The following is a 21,019-nucleotide window of genomic DNA, read 5'->3' as shown; positions in this document are numbered from 1 at the left end:
CATTAGTAGTCCTGCTATTAAAACTTTGTTACTTTGGAATAAATACCATCCTTTCAGAAATAATATTTTCCTCAATCCAATAAAGCCAAAATAAAATTATTTCAATATGTTCTTGACATAAAATTAATAATGAAATATTTTCCATTAAGTTTTGAAGATTTTTTATTGTGGTAAAATATAGATAATATAAAAGTCACCATTTAAGTAATTGAGCATACAATTCAATAGCATCAAGTATATTAACACTGCTTTGCAACCATCACCACTATCCATTTCCAGAGCTTTTTAACATCTCAAACTGAAACTCTGTAACTTCCCAAGCTCACATAGGCCTAGCAATTGTATTCATTCCAGTTTCAACTACTCATTAGAGTTTCTAATCCATACAATGAGAATATTCTACCTTGAAATAAAATGCATTTAACATCTTTACAGTTCTGCAAACAATACATGTCAGGGACCCTTGTACTGATGGAAAAGACTGGAGACTCTCACATATTTCCAAATATTAATTTATAGGATTCTATAAAAATAAAGTATCAAGCATAACAAAATTTAAATTATTTTCTGACACCTATATTAAAACTCAGTATCATTTAAAATATTGGACAGATACAGGACACACTAAAAAAGGGAAGACATGATCCAAGAGATATAAGATATGAATGAGACAAATAGACAAAACCATTCTCCTTTAGCCTGGAAAAAAGTAAGCTATCAGATCATGGCTACTAAACATGAAGCGTGAACTAACCTGGTTCTGTCACCCTCAACCAGGACAGGGTTATCTCTCAGGCACAAAAAACAAAGATAACCATCTTAGTACATAGCAGAGAGAAAACAGGGTTTGCATAGGCAGAGGAAATAAATGGCAGATGTTAAACAGGAAGCAATATAAATGGCAGTTAAGTAACTGGATTCAATTATCAAATTTAATTTCAAACCTTGGCACAGCACACAAAAGCTACGTGATTAGTTAAGTCACTTTGCTATTATAAGCTTCATTTCTATCACCTGTAATGAGTAGACAAAAATGGTACCAACCCCATAAAGCTGTGAGGATGACAAAAAAGCTATAAAGCACTTATCATAGTGACTGGAACATTGTAAGAACACAAGATAAGTGCATAAACACTATTATTAAGGGCTTGGATAAATTCCCAGGTAGTACATTATAAACCAACAGTGGGGACTGTGGCAAGCCCTGGCTTCCATAAATTGTCAGTTTAATTTCCCCCATTAAAAAAAAAAAAAACTGTACATGTCAACTAAACAATAACTACATGACAAAAAGTTTAAAAAGCAGGAATAAAACTAAATCATCAATCATTTGTATACATTTCCTCCAAGGCATAGGCTGTTTTTCAACCTAGTTTCAATCAAATATCCTTATTATTTTAGTTAATATTATAATGTTTCATTTTTATAGTCTTTTAACCAGATAATATTCCATTAATATGGATTATCCTACTTATTATTCCATGAAGCGACTAGACTGTAGTTTACTATTCCAGCTGGAGAAAAGCACTGATATGTTTACAGGCAACTAGAATTAAATTAGTGTTATGAAATAATTATATTAAACCAGTAAGGATAAGGGGAATTAGGATGGCAAGGGTCACCTATGTTCCACAGCTTGAATGTCCTTGTCACAACTGATCTTGAGCATAGCCAGCACCCGTGTTCTGATCTGCTTGGTCTTGGCACCATAGATGATGGGATTGATTACAGGAGGCAGCAGCAGGTAGACATCCCCCATGAGAACATGCACGATGGGATCAAGGCTGTTTCCAAAGCGGTGCACCACCGAGAGGCCGATGAGTGGCACATAGAAGGCCAGGACCACACCAATGTGTGATACACAGGTCCCAAAGGCTTTGGCCCTTTCTGACTTGGACGGCAGTTGCAGAACTGTTCGTATAATCAGAAAGTAGGACAAGGAGATGAACATGACATCCACGCCCATGACCAGGAGAATGGCAGTAAGACCGTAGACCATATTGGGCAATGTGTCTGCATAGGCCAACTTCATCATATCCTGGTGCACACAGTAGGAGTGTGAGAGCACATTGGAGTGGCAGAAGCCCAGCCGCTTGATGAGTAGTGGCAGTGGGAAAAAGAAGAGGGATCCGCGGATCACAGCCACCATGCCAATCTGGGCTGTTACTGTATTATTGAGCACTGCAGCATGGCGCAGTGGGTGACAGATGGCCACATAACGGTCAAAGGCCATGGCCAGTAGGATGGTGGATTCAATGGCTGAGAGAGCATGAATGAAGAACATCTGGACAAGGCAGGCATCAAAAGAAATCTCCCGGGAGTCAAACCAGAAGAGGGCAAGGATCTTGGGCATGGTGGATGTGGACAAGGCCAGGTCAATGGCTGCCAGCATGCAGAGAAAGAGGTACATGGGAGCATGCAGTCTGCGCTCTGTTCTTACAATAAAGACTATGATGCAGTTTCCAAACAAGGCCACGGCGTACATTGAAAGCAGGGGGAAGCCGAACCAGAAATGGGCTTCCTCTAGTCCTGGGATACCAATAAGTACAAAGGTGGCATGTGTGAAGTTGCAGGAACTCATAGCTGGCACTGAGGAGGGGGAACTGCAGAGGTCCCACTGGCAGCCTGTTAAGACATAAGCACAATCAGAGAGTCCCCTGGAAACCTGGGAGTGAGTACTTATAGCTTTCCTTCCCTTCTGTTTCCCACCACCACTTAAGCTCTTTTTTAAGCTCCAAGTCCCTCTTTTCCAAAGGAAGGACTGTGACAGCTCAAATTCTTTGATTATTCACTGCCCTCCAGGAAGATTTAAATTTTTGAAAGGGGACCCAGGGAGACAGATGATTATCCCTAAATGAAGAATTCCCAAATTTTCTCAGGTTTTTCCTCTGGCCCAAACCTTCATTGTCTGAGAAGGAGGTGGCTTTTTTTTTTTTTTAAATTAGGTACACTCCTTTTAGGTAAACCTATCTTCTTTCCCTCCCTCTCTCTGCCTCTCCCTCCACTCTTTTTTTCCCTCTCTCCCTTCCTTTCTTTCTTCCTTATATTTATTTTGTATTCCATAAGCATTTCTTGTATGATATATTATTCAGCTTTTTGTCACTGGGACAAAATAACCAGAGAAAATCAATTTAAAGGAGGAGACATTTATTTTGGCTTATGGCATCAGAAGTTTCAGTTCATGGTCAACTGACTTTTTTGCTGTGGGCTTACAGCGAGGCAGGAAATCATGGCAGAGAGGGTGTAGTGGAGTAGAGTTTCTCATCTCATGGTGTCTGGAAAGCAAAAAGAGAGAGAGAGAGAGAGAGAGAGAGAGAGAGAGAGAGAGAGAGAGAGAGAGAGAAGAACAAAGGATAGGACCTACTACTCTTCCAGGGCATTCGCCCTCAGTGACCAGCGTCCTTATAATCCAATCATTTCCTAAAAGCCTCACCTTTAAACAGCACTTCATTGAAAACCAAGGCTTCAACACACGGTTATGTTGATTTAGAGATGAAAAACATTTTCCTTGCCTTCTACATGGCTTGCTTTGGGTGGAAGACAGACAAACAATCAATGAATTTGAGTATTATGATAAATGCTAGCATAAGGTACACATTTAATGCATTGGAAGGGGAGAGGCATGATCAGAGGAACCTTCCTGGAAAAAATGATTCTTTTGTTCAGTCTTGAAACACGAGAGAAAGTTAGAGAAGGGAGTAAAAGCAAGGCAGTGGAGATAGGAAACACCACAGGTTTTCTAGGTAAATAGTTGGTCCTTAGTTCTAAGATCAGCAAGTGGGAAAACAAATGCAATTGCAATGGAAAAATAAGAAAAAGAAAACAAACCACAGGTAAGAGAAAAAGGCCTAAAGTCAATCTCTTAAGAAAAAAACAAAACTCATCTGGAATTGTAAAATCAAAGGTAGTTACTTCCTGTGATAACTTCTTCACCCCAAGGTCACCTCCAGCAGATCCTAGAATATTCCCTGTGCAGACTCTTCACTCTGCTCCTGGCTGTTAGATACCACCCAACCTGAAAGGTGCCTCTAAGCCATTCCCACTTCCCCCAAAGAGAGCTTGGTTTGAGTCCTGATTTTGGAAGTCCTGATTTTACAATGATATTTTGAGATCTTTGTCTTTCCTAGAACCTGTCTCAACAAATTGCTCATGTCAAGGATGACATTTCATTTTTGGAAGCTCTATGTTGCTTTGTCCCAACCTCCTACTCCACTCAAACACCTGGGCTCTGACCTTATTAATCTTTTTCTCTGCTACATTCCTTTAGTACCAGGCCTTAAGAGGTAATTGTCTCTAAAAAGCCATTTTAGAAGGATGCTCTGACTCTTGGAAATCAATTCTTCAGGTGTTTCCACTGACAGTATTCAGGTTTTCATGTGATCCCTCACAGGATTTTTTATGTCTAACCTGGGTTTTTATTGCAGCTGGGAGATACCCTTCAATACGCCTTAATGGAGAGGGGTTTAGAGACCAGCAGTCTTGAAATATGATATGATAAAGTGAGTACTAACAGCTTTGAATTGGATTCTCCCCATCTTGGATGAGCAAGGGCAAACAGATCCAGGGTTCACGTCTATTTTCTCTTCTCCATGTTTAGAATTTGTACAGAGGCACAATAGCTTCTCTTTCTAGACAAATATCAAATACCAATTATTCTACCAGTGCTATTGAAACACAAAGAGCACTTTTCAGAGGCAAACAATTATATTCTTCAGGGAGACAGAAGAGCTGGTATCTTGGATCCATCCATCTATGTCTCCATCATAAAGAACTTGTGGAGGGAGGTAGTAATTCAAACAAATCATGCTGAACAATGTGGGACAGAGCTAAGGAACCTTTCCTGGAGAAAGGCCAGGTCACTAGGCCACTGTCCCCAAGAGCAATGGGGCCCAGGGTGAAGAGTAGTCCATCATGGAGGGGTATCAAGGAGAGCATGATATTTCCCTGTGCTGACAGACGCAGGGCCTCTGCTGGCCACAGGATCCTGTACTTCCTTAACCCCTCTCTTCACATAACACCTTTTCTGCTTTGCTGGTACATGTACTTCCTTACTGAATTCCAGAAACTCTGGCCAATCATCTTGTCTCCCAATGTCCCTATCCAAGAAGACCTCATGTTTTCTTGCTTCCTGCCTGAAGTGTCTCCTTGCTATACCCAGCTCCAGCTTCTCTTTGGATCTGAATGTGACAGCTAGGTTCATTCTCACCTGCCTTTCTGGACTGGCAGCTAAGGGACTTTTTAAGTCCATGAAGGTGTGGGTGGGTTACAAGTGTTGTCCTATCATGAACCTGTTTGTGGGAGCTTCAAGGTCTGTGAGACTGGCAGGAGCCTCAGTTTGTCAGGCTCCAGGTGAGGATATACTCACCTGAGAATGGTGAGTCCAATTCAGAGAAAGCAGCTGGAGCTGGCCTTCTATTTCTGTAACAGGCTTTTTTTTTTATAACGCTCCCTGGAAGGCCCATGGGAACAGGCTGTGGGAGTAGGAGCTGAGGCCCCAGGGACTTGGCAGCAGAGGAATAAAATCTCCATGTCCACTGTGTGCCACTCTCATGGCTTCCCACTGTTTCTTTCTAGGGGGGCAATCTCAAAGGGCTCCTTTCCTCCGCCATTGCCATCACACTGACACACACAGGTCTCTTGACAATGTGGCCTGACTCTTTCAGCCAACCCAAGCTCTCACAGTTAGCCCCAGGGGTAGTGTGTTTCTTCATTAGCCACTCTGCAGGACACGACAGGCAAATGGGTGAACAGTTATGGTCCTTGGGCTCTTGAAATTCACATCTTCTTTAAAAACCAAGATGGGTACACAAAAAAGAAGCCCTACAATTCAAAATAGGGTCATGCGCATCTCCATATGTTTCCTCAGTTTCTCTTTCAGTTGAAAAACAGCCTTTGAGGTAGTGAAATCTTTCCTTATTGCACCTGTGTCATAGATAAATGACAGATGCAATAAGAACTCTTTGCTGTAGGTTACAGTGTTTACAATGATTGGAGAAATCTATATGCAGACTTTTCATTCATTCACATTCAACAAATATTTGTCAAGTGCCTATAATATCATAAGCAAAATAGACAAAAAATCCCCACCTTATGGAGTGTACATTCTGATGAGGGAGGCAGACAATAAAGAAATTAATACATAAACTAAATAAGATGTTAGGTTTTCATAAGAAGAACAAATATCAGGGAGAAGGGAACAGATAACTATCAGGGGGAAGAAGTTGAACTTCAGATGAAGTTGCCAAGGAAGGCCTCACATAATGGAGTGATCTGAGGAGAGGCCCAAGAAGTGAGGAATATATCTATGGATATACAGGGAAGACCATTCCAAGAAGAAGGAACAGATATTACAAGTAAAATCCTTGAGGAGGGAGTGTTTCTGGTAGAAAGCCATTGCTCCTAAGCAGAGAGAATAGGTAGAAAGTAGAAGGGATGAATCGAGGGTTCTGGGAATTGGGCCATATTGGGCCTTAAGGACTTACAGGCCATTTAAGGACTTTCACTTAGCCTTTGAGTGTGCTGAGGGTCTATGTGAAAAATTTACAGAAAGATTTATAAAAAAGGATCTGAAGTGAGTTAGACTTTAAATTTTATCAGAATGGTTTTCTCTAATTGCCCTCTAGACTCATTTGCCTTGGTATGTCATTGCCCATTCTGATCTTTCTTTCCTCATTTCCTTTTTGTGACTTCTTCATGCTTTGAGCCTTTACGACCTAGCTCCAGCAAGCATCCCCAGGCCCTCTGACCCCCTGATCTTTATCCTCCAATGACATATGCTCTGCATCACATGCAACAGTGTTATCTTTGTATTTTATGTAGTACTTTATCCCCCAGCCTCTCCACACTTAGAGAGCTAAGCACATTAGTCTACACTTATCATTTCACTGCAATCTCTGAAAAGAGGAACAGAAATACTTTCTTATCAATCAGACACCAAGAGTTTCTTATTATTCACCTGTATCTGGCCTTGGAGTTTATTCATTGTGTAATAAACATTTCCTTAGTAATATCTTATGTGGGTACCATTGCTGTGCTTAGGTGCTGCAGAGGTAAATAAGATTAAGTCCTTGCTTTAAATGTGTTCACAGATATTGATGCAATCTAAGATGGGATGTATTTACAAATTTAGTTAAGAAAAATGAAAACTTAAATTACACAATTTTCTTCATTCCTCACATCTAATTCTTAAACTAATCTTGTCTAAATTTTCTAATAACCTATCGAATGTTTGCTTTTATTCTCATTTTTACCCCCACAACTGTGTTCAAGTAGCTGTAACAGTGGCCTGTGACTGCTACTGCTCTGGCTTCTGGGTCCCTGCACACTGTGAGCTTGTCCGTCCTGGTTGAAGCATGGCGTTTTCTCTGCAGCTCACCCATTCCGCAAACATCCAACTTGCTCACTTCTTAGTGATGAAAGCTCACCATTTTCCAGGATTGGATTGCTAGACAGTAGGGCTGCGTACAGGTTAGTGCATAGGAGGGGAGGTGCTGGGTTGGGGGGAAATCTGTGGAAGTGGTGTGAACAGTCAGATGTTTGGTTCTTGAGAATGAAATTCCTTCTTTTTCTCCTTTTTTTAGGACTCTGAGTACCTCAATGCTTCTCCAGCCCACATCATTCCTTTTCCTTCCCCACTTTCTCCACACCCCACTTTATGTATTGTGTGGAAACAATTAAACAAAAATCTAGTGTCTCATCCTATGTCATTTGAGCTCTTCTACTTTCCATCCTGGACCTTCTATAGCTTTTTGGGGTGTGTGTAATGAGGATGATCTATAGGGTACAGGTGAGGGAACAGAAAAGGATAGAAATAAACAGAAACTGGCTATTGATTCAAAATATAAATCACCTCTTTAAAATGGCCTTCTCACTTTTATGTTTTTATCAGCACTCATTAATGACTAGATAAGGTGTGTTGGAGAGAGGAAGAACTAAGGCTGTATGGCATGAGGGCAAGCTTACATGAAGCTACATGAATCATGGTGAAACTTTCATATTGAAGGGGGCATCTCCTACTGTCACCTTCAAAATATGGAGCTCCATGAAAATTTATCTGTAGACACTAAGAATATTGGAGAGATTTGTTATCTTCTTGTGTGCCCTCCAAAGCCTTATGTTCCTTTTAAGATGTAGTTTGTTTATTCATTAATCCAACCAAGATTAAAAGCTACTGTGGGACCGTCACTGTGGATAGAAATGTAGGAACAGCAATGACTATGACTCAGTTCCTTGTCTTGAAAAGTGAGCTCAGAGCCTGCTGTGGGAAGAAAGGATACTGGAGAGTCTGAAGAGGATTGTCAAGAAGCACAAAGTGTTACAGGGGTACCTGGGAGGACACCATGAAGACAGAAGGGGTCAGTAAAGGCTTTGAAATAGGATCACCTCTCCTGTAAATCAGAGGGAAGGAGACAGAGTGCTATCGGTAGAGGTAACAGTTTGTGCAAAGGCTTGAAGGTGACAGCAGTCACTCAGGATTAAGGAAATGCAGGGTGTTCATTGTGCCTGGAGCATTATGCAGAGGAGAAGCAGTGAAACTTGAGAGGTCAATAGAGTCAGTCATTGAAACATATTATTATTTTTACTATGTGTCAAATCCTTGGAAGATAGCATGTATGAAATAATTCCTTATCCTTAACAAACCTTATTTCTGATGAGGAAACCAGAAAAAAACCATATATTAATATTAACATGTTGGTCTGTAAAAGTGCTAAAAATTAAAAATAGCAGGTAAGAATGAGAGTGGATACAAGGCATGAATTGAGGGAAAGGTGGTGGTGTTATTATTTTCATACCATCAAGAATCCTGCAATAAGGCACTCGAACAGGGAAGGGACCTGCATGAAGTGAGGAGGTCAGCCATGTGGGTTTATGAGGGAAGAACATTCCAGGCAGGGAGAATAGTAAGTGTGAAATGTGATGATGAAACCTGCTTGATGAACTAAAAAAAAAAAAAAAATTCAGATTAGTGTGGGTATAGTAGGATTAGTCAAGTAACAGGGGATGGAGTTGGTTGGGATGGTGGGGGAAGTCAGATCAGACAGATTGCTCATGAACTATTACTGTGAATTTTCCACAGATAAAACAAGAGGCCACTGGAACATGCTGAACAGAGAAAGTAACAAGATCTGCCTGTGTATTAAAACAAGCACTCTGGTATGATTGCTATTAAACCCCATGCTGCTGTGATGGGAAATGGGCTATCAAGCAAGGATGGATGAAAGAAGACCCTCTATGAAGCTATACACAAATGACTTCAGGTCCAAGATGATGGCTGGCATTGTGATGGTAGCAGTAGAAGTGATGTAAGGGAGTGAATTTTTGACTTGCTGATAGGTTGGTTTTAGAATAAAAGTGAAAGAGAGGCATTCGGGTAATTCTTGGTTAGGGACGACTGGATGAGCCTGTGTTTTCCTTGATGGGAATAGTAGGATTTTGTACATGTTGAGTCTAAGAATTTTGAGACATTTTAGTATAGATATTGATGCATAGGCAATTGGGTGAGTGTGGAATATAAATACTAACTTGGGTTTTGTCAGGATATGGGTGATATTTAAAGTCATGATGTTAGGTGAAATGGGAGTAGGACAAAGGGAAAAGAAAAAGGTCTGAGGAAAAAATACCAAGGTATTCTAACATATGAAAATGAAGACTAATGACAACCAAGATGAAAATATTATTGTACACATGTTGAGAATTCTTACATCACCCTTATTATTAAGTAGCCAGTACTGTAGTCACTTTATAAATTCCCTGTAAATATGAATGAATACTTCTGTTTTCTATCTGGACCTGATATCAGCTCTAGAGCCCAACTTACCTGAGTGATATCAAGGGGGAGAAATTCTAGACTTAAGGCTTAGAATGTTCATGATGCCCATGTCATTGAAGTATCTGCTTTAAAAACTTGAGAATTAGTGTAAATACACAGGGTACAGATGACTAACATTCTAGAGTAAGCTGTCACATGACATGACACATATATGAACATTTCTAAGTAAATGATGCAACTTTTAGTTAATTTGCAATTTATGGTCATTTCAAGTGAATTGATGGAGGGCTGAGAGAAATTTCAGTATATGTTTCAGTCAGGAAAGATCATCAGATAGGACATACTTGTAAGGTCTGAAGATTTTGATTTGAGTGTTTTCTTCCTAATTTGGTTGAAAATTTCTGGAGGACAGAGGCGTATATTTCTTAAAAACTTATTTGTATTTTTACTTCTTTATGTCCTCCAGCACAAATAATATGGACTGATGTACTTGTACATATACTAATTATATATACATATATATTATATTACACTATCGGTAGCAGTATAGCACTTAATTTAAGAGTGTGGGGACCCTGGAGTCAGATTGCATGGGTATGCTCTGCCACTTACTAGATGTTTAAGCCAGCTACTTAATATTTTATGACTCAAATTTCTCCTTAGTAATGGAATAATGTGGATTTGGAAAAAATATTTTAATTCATGTAAAAATACTTAAGACTCATAACCTGTCAAGGGAAATAATAAATATTAGTATAAATTATTAGTATAGTTGGAAAACATTATCTACTTTTCACAAAGGAGGGACTTCTTCGTGTGCATTCTAACTTCTATGAGGTGGCTGAGGCAAGAGTAAAATGGCTGTCGAAAGGGATCAAAGGCAACATTGGTTTGAAGAAAAAGTGGTAAGGGGGAGAAATTCTAGACTTAAGGCTAATAATGTTCATGCTTCCCATTTGTATATCTATTCCTCCTCATCTATAAACTAGGAAGGTTAGAATAGCTGATGTTCTAGAAAACATTCCAGCTTTAACTTTAAATAATTGTATATTCAGTTTCAATGAGCAACAGATTTTGTTTTGATTTCTTAATTGATAACATGGCTGGAGGTAGAAGGATCCATCTATCTCTAGACTACTACGATTCTATGTTTCTTTAGAATGGAGAATTTTTATCACAGCTCTACGTATCTGTTTGGTCTTCACACTGTAGATAATGGGGTTCATTACAGGAGGGATCAGCAGGTAGGTGTTAGCGATCATGGTATGTACATATGGCGGGGCTTCTTTTCCAAATCTGTGCACAAAGGACAGACTGATCAATGGAATATAGAATATAGCCACAGCCCCAATGTGGGAGATGCATGTGCTGAAGGCTTTCCTCCTCTCTTCAGGGGAAGCAATGCTGAGGACAGTCCTAATGATCAAAACATAGGAAAGGAGGATGAGGACTGAGTCCACACCAACAGTAGAAATCATGGCAGTCAATCCAACTGCACTGTTGATCCTGGTGTCTGTGCATGAGAGCTTCATCACATCAGGGTGGAAGCAGTAGGAGTGGTGGAGCACGTGGCTGTTGCAGAAGGACAATCTTTTAAGAAGTGCTACCATTGGTGTCAACATTAGGGTTCCCCTGATGACAATTGCCACTCCAATCTGAGCTATTCTATAGTAGGTTAAAATAGTGGCATACCTAAGGGGATTAGAGATGGCCACAAAACGATCAAAAGCCATAGCCAACAGTACTGAAGATTCCATGACAGTGAAGAGTTTGATAAAGAACATCTGTGACAAGCAGGCATTGAAGCTGATCTCCCTGGTATTGAACCAGAATATGCCCAGCATGGTGACCAGAGTGGATATGGACAGCCCAAGGTCTGTGGTGGACAGCATGGACAGGAAATAATACATGGGTTCGTGGAGACTGGGCTGCGTGACAATGACGAAGAGAATCAGGCTGTTCCCTGAGAGGGCAGTTGCATAGAGAATGCAGAAGGGAATGGAGATCCAGGTGTGGAAGGCTTCCAGCCCAGGAATACCAGTAAGCAGGAAAATGATGGAAGAGGATGTGAAGTTCTGGAAACTTGACATACTGGATTAAAAGTACACAGAACAAGTCTGAAACAAAAAAGCTACATTAGGATTATTTCTAATTATAAATATTCAAACAGAAAACTGACCAAAGATGAATATCTATATAATATATAAAAATATGAATGGATCACTTAAATTGATAAAAATGACATGTAAGATTTCAACCACTGGGGTAGATATCCTAAAAATATTTGCCTCAGCCCACAATTTTCCTTCTCTGGGGCTCTTTGCTGTTAGCTATATTTATCTCATGTGACCTCTCTTCCACTGTTATAGCTGTAGATGACTGGACTAAAAATAGACACTTTATCCTAGATTGCCAAATCATATTTCATTCTTCCTGGGATTTTTTGTAAGAAAGAGGTAGCCATTTAATTTTTTTCTATATAGTTGGCACCAGAGAAAAATAGACTGGGAATGTGGAGTTAATGGTAATTAGCTGTAAGTATGGAAAGCAGAGACACTTACAGACAATATTGGAAGCCAGAAATTATAGATAAAGAGATAATTATTACAGAAAGTAACATATGTGAAATGACAAATAAACAAACTAGAAACTAGGGCAGTCATGCACTTGCCTGCAGCATCCAATCATTAAAGGGGCCCTTACGCCACAGCACCTGCCATCACATTTGGAAGAAACAGAGAGGAAGAACACAGACCTACCACTAGACTTAGAGACAGAGAATGCTGCTCTTCACCTGGCATAATGGGCTGCCACGTTCAAGTATATATCTGTCTTGTTTATGCCTGAAGACTTGTTCTCCAGAACAGATGTTCTCCATTTTGTTAAGACACAGGAGATACCTAATAGAATGTCACTGTTTTGTTTTGAAGGGACAGATACAACTTTGTTGATAACATCACAATTCTTTCTTTATTGAGTAGAGAGTTGGTGACTAGGAAGAGAGATATGTATGTGAGTTTAAAATAGGGACAAATGGGAAAAATAGAGAGATTATGGCTTTGTCTGGAGAAGGTTCAATCAATGAAAGAGCAATTTTAGGATAGGTTCTTCAGAGGGAAAAAAGGTACTGAGCAGCTGACAGCAAGTGTAAGATAAAAAGGGGAATGAAAGGATCCCAAATTTCCAGACCCCAAGAACTCACCCAGAAAAAGTGTTAACTTAAAGATCACCTGAAAAAACTTTATTAAAAAAATGAAAAAAATTAGCTAAAATTATCAGAAAATTAGAGGAAAAAAAGAAGTGTGTTATATAAGCTGACCAAATAAGTAAACTATAAGTTTATGTTCTGATATTGACAGTAATGAGTGTCTTCAGGGGAGTGATGGATGTAATGTCTTAAACGTATAATGGAACTTCACAACAGGAAGAGAATTTAATAACAATGCATTGTTTACTTCAAAGCTACTAGAGATAGGATTTTAACTGTTGTCATCACAAAGAAATAATAAATATTTAAAGTTAAGGATATGCTAATTAGCCTGATTTGACCATTGCAAAAGGTATACATGTATGGAAATACCACATTGTGTCCCATAAATATACACAGTATTATCGGTCAGTTAGAAGTAAAATAATTTTATAAACTAAAAGAGACAAACATAAAGTGAACATTCAATAGGTTTGTAGAATTTGGAGAAGACTTTCTAGAAAAGGTGTTGCTAATAAAATAAAACAGAATCACTGGAGTAGATGAAGGGAATTGAAGGAGACGGAGGAGGGATGGGATAAAGAAAGACAGTGGAATGAATCTGACCTAAGTTTTCTGTGCACACATATGAATATACCACAGCAAATCTCATCATCATGCACATCCACAAGACACTAATTAAAAAACAAAACAAAACTATGTGTAAATAGCAGAAAGATGGATAGAATAGAGGGACGGGAACTGAGGGAGGAGATAGGGAAGAAAAGGGAAGTACTGGGGACTGAATTAGAGCAAATTACATTCCGTGCTTTTGTGATTATGTCAGAATGAATCCTAATGTTATGTATCACTAAAAAGAATCAACCATTTCTGTGTGCTGTCTCAATTGAGGTGAAGAGTTACAAGTCCTTTAGAATGCAATATGTAAAAATGTTGAGCAGGAATGCTCTCATGAAATTTCTTACCTTGATATTCCCTTTCACTCTCAGGACATTTACTGAGTACCTATTTTTGCATAGTGCTGTTAAAAGTTAAGGAACAAAATAAATAAAAATCCCTTAAAGAGTTTATAATCAAGTAAGTGAGAAAGATAAGTACTGCGTCTTAATAACTTCAATATCTAGTGTATAAGATAAATATTAAAATGGTTATGGAAGTACAGAGGACTTTCTGTACATACCAATTAACTCTGGATATCATCACTTTTATTTCATATGCAATGATTGAGTTCCAATTTTCATCATTGAGTTCAAAAATCCTATTAAAAAACACTTTAAAAAATTAAACTGCTACCTGAACAATTTATTTTTCACCCTAACCTTTTAATGGCTCTCTTTATATTGTTTCAATAATTCATTATTTGTTGCCCATTTCATTCTTTTTCCTTCCTTTTCTTGCTGAGAGATCATAAACCAAACCTGACACCAAACCACAGAGCACAGTTTGATCTGGTCTGTCTTCAAGTCCTCTCTTTTTCATGGCTCTTCAACCATATCTTCCTGCATTCTGTCCTCATCCATGCTGGGTTCAGAGACAGGTGATTGATTGCATGTTCCTTCTCACGGCCAATAGCTCTACTTAGCCTCCTATCATAAATGTTAGTTCAGTTCAATAGCAAACACACATTGGGCATCCACTGAATCTTGTGTCAGCCACTAAAAAGAGGAAGCAAGTGAAATAACAGAGGTTTTGTGCCCATGGAAGCCATGGCGTTTGTCAAGGGCTGAAAAACCCAGGCTTAGAAGGGTGAATTATATTATTATTATTATTATATCTTCTTATAATATCTTATTATGTTTATTAAGAATCTGGTGATTATTATAAAAATGAAAATTGATTTTGAACACCTGCTGCATGTCAGACACGGTATTAGGGACAGTGCTTTTCAAAGGAATAAGAGACAAAGAAAGAAAGTCACTAGCTATAGATTGCACAAAGATATCAGATATCTGAGAGATAAGGCCTGGAAATTGTGTGGAGTGACAGATTCGGAGTATGTATGTCTACTTCTGTGTGTCAAGAAGAATAAGTTCCAAGAAATCTGAACAGAGTAGATGAATTGTAACTGTGTAAAGTTTTGATGGGTGTATGTGAATTTACAAGGATGAGCAACAGGAAAAGGGTGTTTTTGACGTAGATAACAGGAGCATAGGTAACATGAGATATGAAGGAAAAATAATAGTTATCAGTTTATCATATAACTGCAAGAAAATTAACATGATGGAAACTTAAGCGTGAGGCAGGGTGCTGTGGGTGATGAAGCTAGAGGAATCATCAGGGTCAGGTCATACAACTTGAATTCTGAGGGAAGGAAGAAGGACTTTGATTTTAGTTGCACAACATCAAACACCAGGCATTTCCAAATATTTTATGAATAAATAAGCAAATCATTCTCCATCTCTTCTAATTTAACTCCAACAAAATTCCTTTCCTTCTTTAGTATTTTGTTTGCTACCATTGATTCCTTTTCTGCAGTCTCCAATACTCAAGTTTTGTCCCAACTCAAAAATGAAAGCTTCCTACACTGTAGTATAGATATTTTCCACACATTCAATTTGATCAGTATATATTGAATAGCCTCATTATTGACCTCTGTGCTTAGATAGCAAAGAATATAAAACACAAATCTTCTTTCTTCTTTGCATTTTTATAATGCTAAAAAGTTATTTGAAGAACAGTCTGCTTTTGTTCATTATTCCTTCACCTTCAGTAACAGAATGTTTTTCTCTAATAACTCTCAGAGACTCCCCCAACTGATGTCACTGATGATTTTATAAATACCAAGTATAATAGTTTATTTTCAGATTTGTTTTTCTTTCCATCATCTCAAATTTTGGCAACGGGGATTATCTCTTCCTTGAAATTTTCTCCTTCAGTGGCTTCAATGCCAGTTGTTCTGGCATTTTTCCTATTTATCAAGCAATGTTTTTGTTCTGTCTCACAAATTGTGGCATCCTTAAAGGGTGCTTTTCTTCCAAGAAGTTCCTCTTCTTTCTCTCCATACAATGTCCTTAGAATATCCTAGTTATTTCCATGGCTTTAAACAGACCTTGCATCCAGATAATTCACAAGTCTGCAATCTAATTATAGCATATCCTGAGATCTATGCTTCAAAAGTTAGCAGACTGTTGTGGCAACATGTCTGGGCTTAAACTGAAGGCAGTAATGAAAAGTGAAAGCAGGCAATCAAATCTTCCAATTAGAGAAATTCTGGCAGCAGTTTGGAGGAAAAAAAATCAGAACTCCTGCTTTTAGTAAATAAAAAGTGAATGAAGTACTTTACCTCTGAGGGACATCCCCATCCATCCACAAACCCTCATGTACTTCACCTTCAATGCAAGCCAAACAGAAATCATTCTCTGCCCCATTCTAAACCCAGCTCTTTCTTCTGTTACATTTTTCAGCAAATGTCATGAAGCTCTAGTAATCATCTAATTAGAATTAGTCTCCACCCACAACATATACACATTCTCTTCCTATTTCTTTCTGTCTCTCATGCCCTACATACAAATATTCATTAATTTATACTGATTCTACTTCCGAAAGGTCAAAAACTGGAGCCTCAGGAGGTCTATATGTAAACACCAAGTCTAGGAAACTGTGGCAAACTGTTGCTGGTATATTTGTTGTATTTCATTGCAATTTTCTTACTTTGAGAAAATAAAGTTGTATTTCATTTCAGTTTTTTTACTTTGGTTAAACAAACAAACAAACCCCAAACTGCTCATAGTAGAGAATAAAAAGGGATTGATGAATATTCATTGAGGGAAGCACTATACTTCTCCCAAGCTACCTTTTTTTTTTTTAAATTCCATCACTCTCAAATCTGACTCATTTTCTCCAATCCACATACACTGAAATTCTCTTTTGTGTGAAATAAGCTATATTCTCTCAACTAATTTTCCTATTCGGATCTCAAAGACACTCTTTTCTCATTGCACTGTTAAGCGCTGTAGCTTGTGGCTGTCTTTAGCTGCTAAGTTAGACCATATGGCCTCATCAGTATTCTCTAAAACATCACTGATGGCATGGTTATAGTGTATGACAGTTATAGTGTATAGCTCGTTGCTCAAATACTGACAGGTTTTGAGACCTTGTGTAGTAATACAAATCTACATTTTTTTTGACACTTGGTCAGCAAACATTATTGTGCTTTATAAGATTCTTTTAATTTGTACTAGAACACATATGGCAACTATTAATAGATTCACTTTAAACTCACTTTTCTGATAAATAAACTGAATTTAAGAGCACTGATAAAAACATATTCAGGATCACACACAACTGGTGAATGTCAGAGCTGGGATTTTTAACTCAGTGCTTTTTAATTCCAATGTTTTCAGGAAAGTTTATTTCACTGATGCCTACAAAAAATGTAAACATCCTTTGATTTAGTTTCTTCATCTATAAGATAGGATAGATACTATGCGTAACAGGTTTCTGGCATGCAGAAGGTATTCCAAACTGCTAATTTTAAAGGTTTAGTAAAAGGCATTGGGCTTAGGAATGAGGCTCACTAATCATGGTAAATGTAATAGTGCACTAATTAAATTATCTAACAACAGTATCCAAGCCCTGCCAGGCAGAACAAATTGTCCATTTTCTGCAGATTTCCTGGGAATAAATAACTCTATAAATTGTATCATCTTCTTAATCCCACCAACCTATTATCTGATCTAATTCTGCCCATTGTGATAAAATTCTTCCCTGTGGATAAGAAGGGGCATCTCACCTAGAGTCAGGCATGCTCACTGAACAGTTACTCACAGAGCACATCCAGCAGTTCTGCTGTCCTCTCAGTCTGACTCAGATGCTGGAGGAAGCTTCAGATTCCAGACGATGACTGAACTTATGAGACTTATTTCAGCTTGGTTGGAGAAAGGCATAGAGCTGAGAGGCCAGTTCCCATTGGTGGTGCTAATTCACCGTGTCTCTGGGTTATGGGTTCCCAGAGGACTTGCTTGATACAGCTTTTTTATATTTGTTCCATTATGCAATTATTTATTGTAGCTTCATGATTTATGGGCCGGTATAACTCTTTTTGTACTGGGAATTGAACTCAGGGGCATTTGGCCACTGAGCCACAGTCCCAGCCCCATTTTATATTTTATTTAGTGACAGGGTCTCACTGAGTTGCTTACTGCCTGGCTTTTTGCTGAGTCTGGCTTTGGGCTTGTGATCCTCTGGACTTACCTTCCCGAACTGCTGGGATTATAGGCCTGGCTAATGATGTAACTCTTCTGTTGTGCCATTTTATTTAAAAAAAGTTTTCCTTAACAGCTTTATTGAGATCTAATTAATATGCTGTAAAATTCATCCATTTATAGTGTATATTTTAAAAGATTTTAGCAAAGTCACAGACTTATGCAGCAATCACCTTCACAATATAATTTTGGAAAAAATTTTAACAACCCCCAAAAGAAACCCCATCATTATTAGCAGTCCTTTAAAAGGGGATGACTTTAAAATATGAAATTTATACCAAATTGCTTAAAGGCATCTCCTATCACGAGTGTGAGTAATACTGTCCCCCATAACTCCTTACCATCTGTCATATTCACAGTAGTACTGGTTCGTTAGTGTGGTATTCTTTTGTTACCTGTAATTTTTTTATAGTGGCAGCAATCTTTTACAACTAGGAACAATAATTCATTTATTCATGCATGCATATATCCATAGGTATTTTATAAGAGTGTTTTATTATTATAGTTTGAATATGAGGTGTCCCCCAAAAGCTCATATATTAGACAAAGCAGGAATTTTCAGAGGTGAAGTGATTAGGTTGTGAGAGTCTTAACTGAGTCAGTGGATTAATCCACTAACATGGATTAATTGAGTGGTAACTGTGGGAAGGTGGAGGTAATTGGAGGATGTGGGTCACTAGGGGTTTATATTTTGTCCCTGGTGAGGGGAGCTCTCTCTGCTTCCTAAATGCCATGTGATGAGCTGCTTTCCTCCTCCATACCCTTCTGCCATGATGTTCTGCCTCATCTTGGGTTCAGAGCAATGAAGTCATCAGTCTGTGGTCTGAGACCTCTGAAATTACTCACACCAAATAAACTTTTCCCCTGCTAAAATTGTTATTGTCAGGTTTTTGGTCAGAGTGATGAAAAACTAACTTATATTAAAAAATATATTAAAACATATATTAAAAAACACTTATATTCCAAACATCTTGGTAAATGCTAGAGATTTAAAAAAAAAGAATACAACATACCTCTTACTGTCCAGGGTTTTAGTGTTAAATATGATCAACCAATGAGTATGTGTTAACCAATGACAGGGCTCTCTTAGAGGCATAAAGCAAGTGCTTGATGAATACCATGGGTCAAAATCTCAGCCCACAACTTAGGGGCACAGAAAATATTGTTTTATTTAATTTTTCTTGATTTGATCTATTTTCTATTTTGAAGTTCCAATCCCTTAGGTAGAAGAAAATTAATCATAATAATGCGGGGTTCTCCCAAATTATTGTGTTCAGTTTTTGAGAATGTTGTATTGTACCAAGGATTTGCTGTTATTTGGCCAGAGATGTCATCTGATATGAGGTAACTCTTGATCTCTGTGTTAGTCAGCTTTGCATCACTTTGCCCCAAAGAAGAACAGCTTGGCTCATGGCTTCAGAGGTCTCAGCTCATAATTGCCAGCTCCACTGCTCTGGGCCTGAGGTGGGGCCAAACTTCAGGTAGAAGTGTGGCCAAGGAAATCTGCTCAGCTCATGATAGCCAGGAAGGACAGAGAAGGAGATGGAGAGAGATAGGGACAAGGAGCGGGAAGAAGGGGCCAGGGAGAAGATAAATCCTTCCAGGGCATGCCCCCAGTGACTAGCTTCAACTAGGTCTATCCAATTATCAATGGATTACTATATTAATTGATGAGGTCACAGCCCTCATGATCCAATCATTACCTAAAAATCTCCCTTTGAACCTTGCTGCATTGGGGCCCAAGACTTCAATATAAGCTTTTCTAGATCCAAACCATAACACCCTCATTAGTCTTTAGTAAATTGTACCCATAGATTGCTATGTATTATCTAGTCTTCATTTTTATTTCTGGCCTTTTTAAATCCTCAGATATTTCCAGCATTTCTACACCCCTCTTGGGCCTGGGGATCTTTGAGTCACACTTGATTTCTGTCTGTTACATCCTGTGTCCAATCTATTGGCAAGTCTTATCAGCCTCCTGGAAAATACAATAAGAATTTGATCATTCTTCATGATGTCCAAAATTTCCACCTTTATCAAGTAAAAAATTTTCTCTTATTCATGTAATTTCAGTAGTTTCCTTATTTTGTTTCCATTCTGATCTCATTTGCCTCACACTAAGTCTGTTGCACTGAATATATAGTACAAAAAAATGTCTTGCCCTGAGGTATTTTATTCTTTACAAAGTAACAAAAAAGAAACAATATCAATCATATTGTATTGTGTATTTTATGTCCAAGTTACTATGCCGAGAGTTTGTGGTAGGCAAAATTATTAGATAGGCAAAAATATTTATTGTTTATTGGAGCAAAATGCTGAGACTCAATAAGATTTATTGCAAGTCCCTACAGCACAGTTTTCTTGTGTTGAATTCTGTCCTTCCTGTTTGGATTACTAAGTTTGGGAAACATTACTTTGAAGTCCAATGAAGTCACAGACTATGATGCGTTTTCCAGATTCAATGGTATTATATTGATATATCCAAGATGTCCACATCCTGAACCTGGAATATGTTAACTTATATGGAAAAAGGGACTTCATAGATGTGATTAAAATTAAAGACTTCAAGATTAGTTGGAGAGATTAGTTGGGCTGTGTGTTTCTTCATTCTAGACACATGAATCCTTAAAATTGGAGAACCAGAGAGATGTCAGTGTGAGAAGGACTTGATTCACTGCTGCTAGATTTGGAAGTGGCAAAAGGAGGCCACAAGTCAAGAAATGTGGATAATCTCCAAAAAGACAAATGACAAAGGATTTGTCATTTGTCAATTTTCCCTAGATCCTCTATAAATAAATGAAAATTGCTGGTACCTTGATTTTAGCTCAGTGAGATCCA

General features: G+C 38.3%; 2 protein-coding genes across 2 annotated transcripts; both read right to left on the bottom strand.

Moving 5' to 3' along the window:
* Positions 1 to 200: 200 nt before the first annotated feature.
* LOC124091189 (olfactory receptor 51E2) lies at positions 201 to 17,821 on the bottom strand. The gene is made up of 2 exons (XM_046442150.1): positions 17,745 to 17,821; positions 201 to 2,625 (listed from the first exon to the last, which is right to left on the bottom strand). The coding sequence occupies exon 2, from the start codon at positions 2,579 to 2,581 to the stop codon at positions 1,619 to 1,621; it is 963 nt and encodes a 320-aa protein (XP_046298106.1). The 5' UTR covers positions 2,582 to 2,625; positions 17,745 to 17,821; the 3' UTR covers positions 201 to 1,618.
* LOC124091190 (olfactory receptor 51F2-like) lies at positions 10,258 to 11,880 on the bottom strand. The gene has a single exon (XM_046442151.2). It carries the CDS (start codon positions 11,857 to 11,859, stop codon positions 10,915 to 10,917), a length of 945 nt encoding a protein of 314 aa, XP_046298107.1. The 5' UTR covers positions 11,860 to 11,880; the 3' UTR covers positions 10,258 to 10,914.
* Positions 17,822 to 21,019: the final 3,198 nt, after the last annotated feature.

The sequence above is a fragment of the Marmota monax genome, unplaced genomic scaffold (assembly GCF_021218885.2).
Source record: "Marmota monax isolate L192 unplaced genomic scaffold, Marmota_monax_Labrador192_F-V1.1 WCK01_AAM20220418_F8-fsc00068, whole genome shotgun sequence".
NCBI lineage: Eukaryota > Metazoa > Chordata > Mammalia > Rodentia > Sciuridae > Marmota > Marmota monax.
This window is presented reverse-complemented; position numbering and strand designations above follow the sequence as displayed.

What these genes read in the sequence shown, in the direction of transcription:
- LOC124091189 (XM_046442150.1), bottom strand. Translation starts at nt 2,581, where the DNA reads ATGAGTTCCTGCAACTTCACACATGCCACCTTTGTACTTATTGGTATC.
- LOC124091190 (XM_046442151.2), bottom strand. Translation starts at nt 11,859, where the DNA reads ATGTCAAGTTTCCAGAACTTCACATCCTCTTCCATCATTTTCCTGCTT.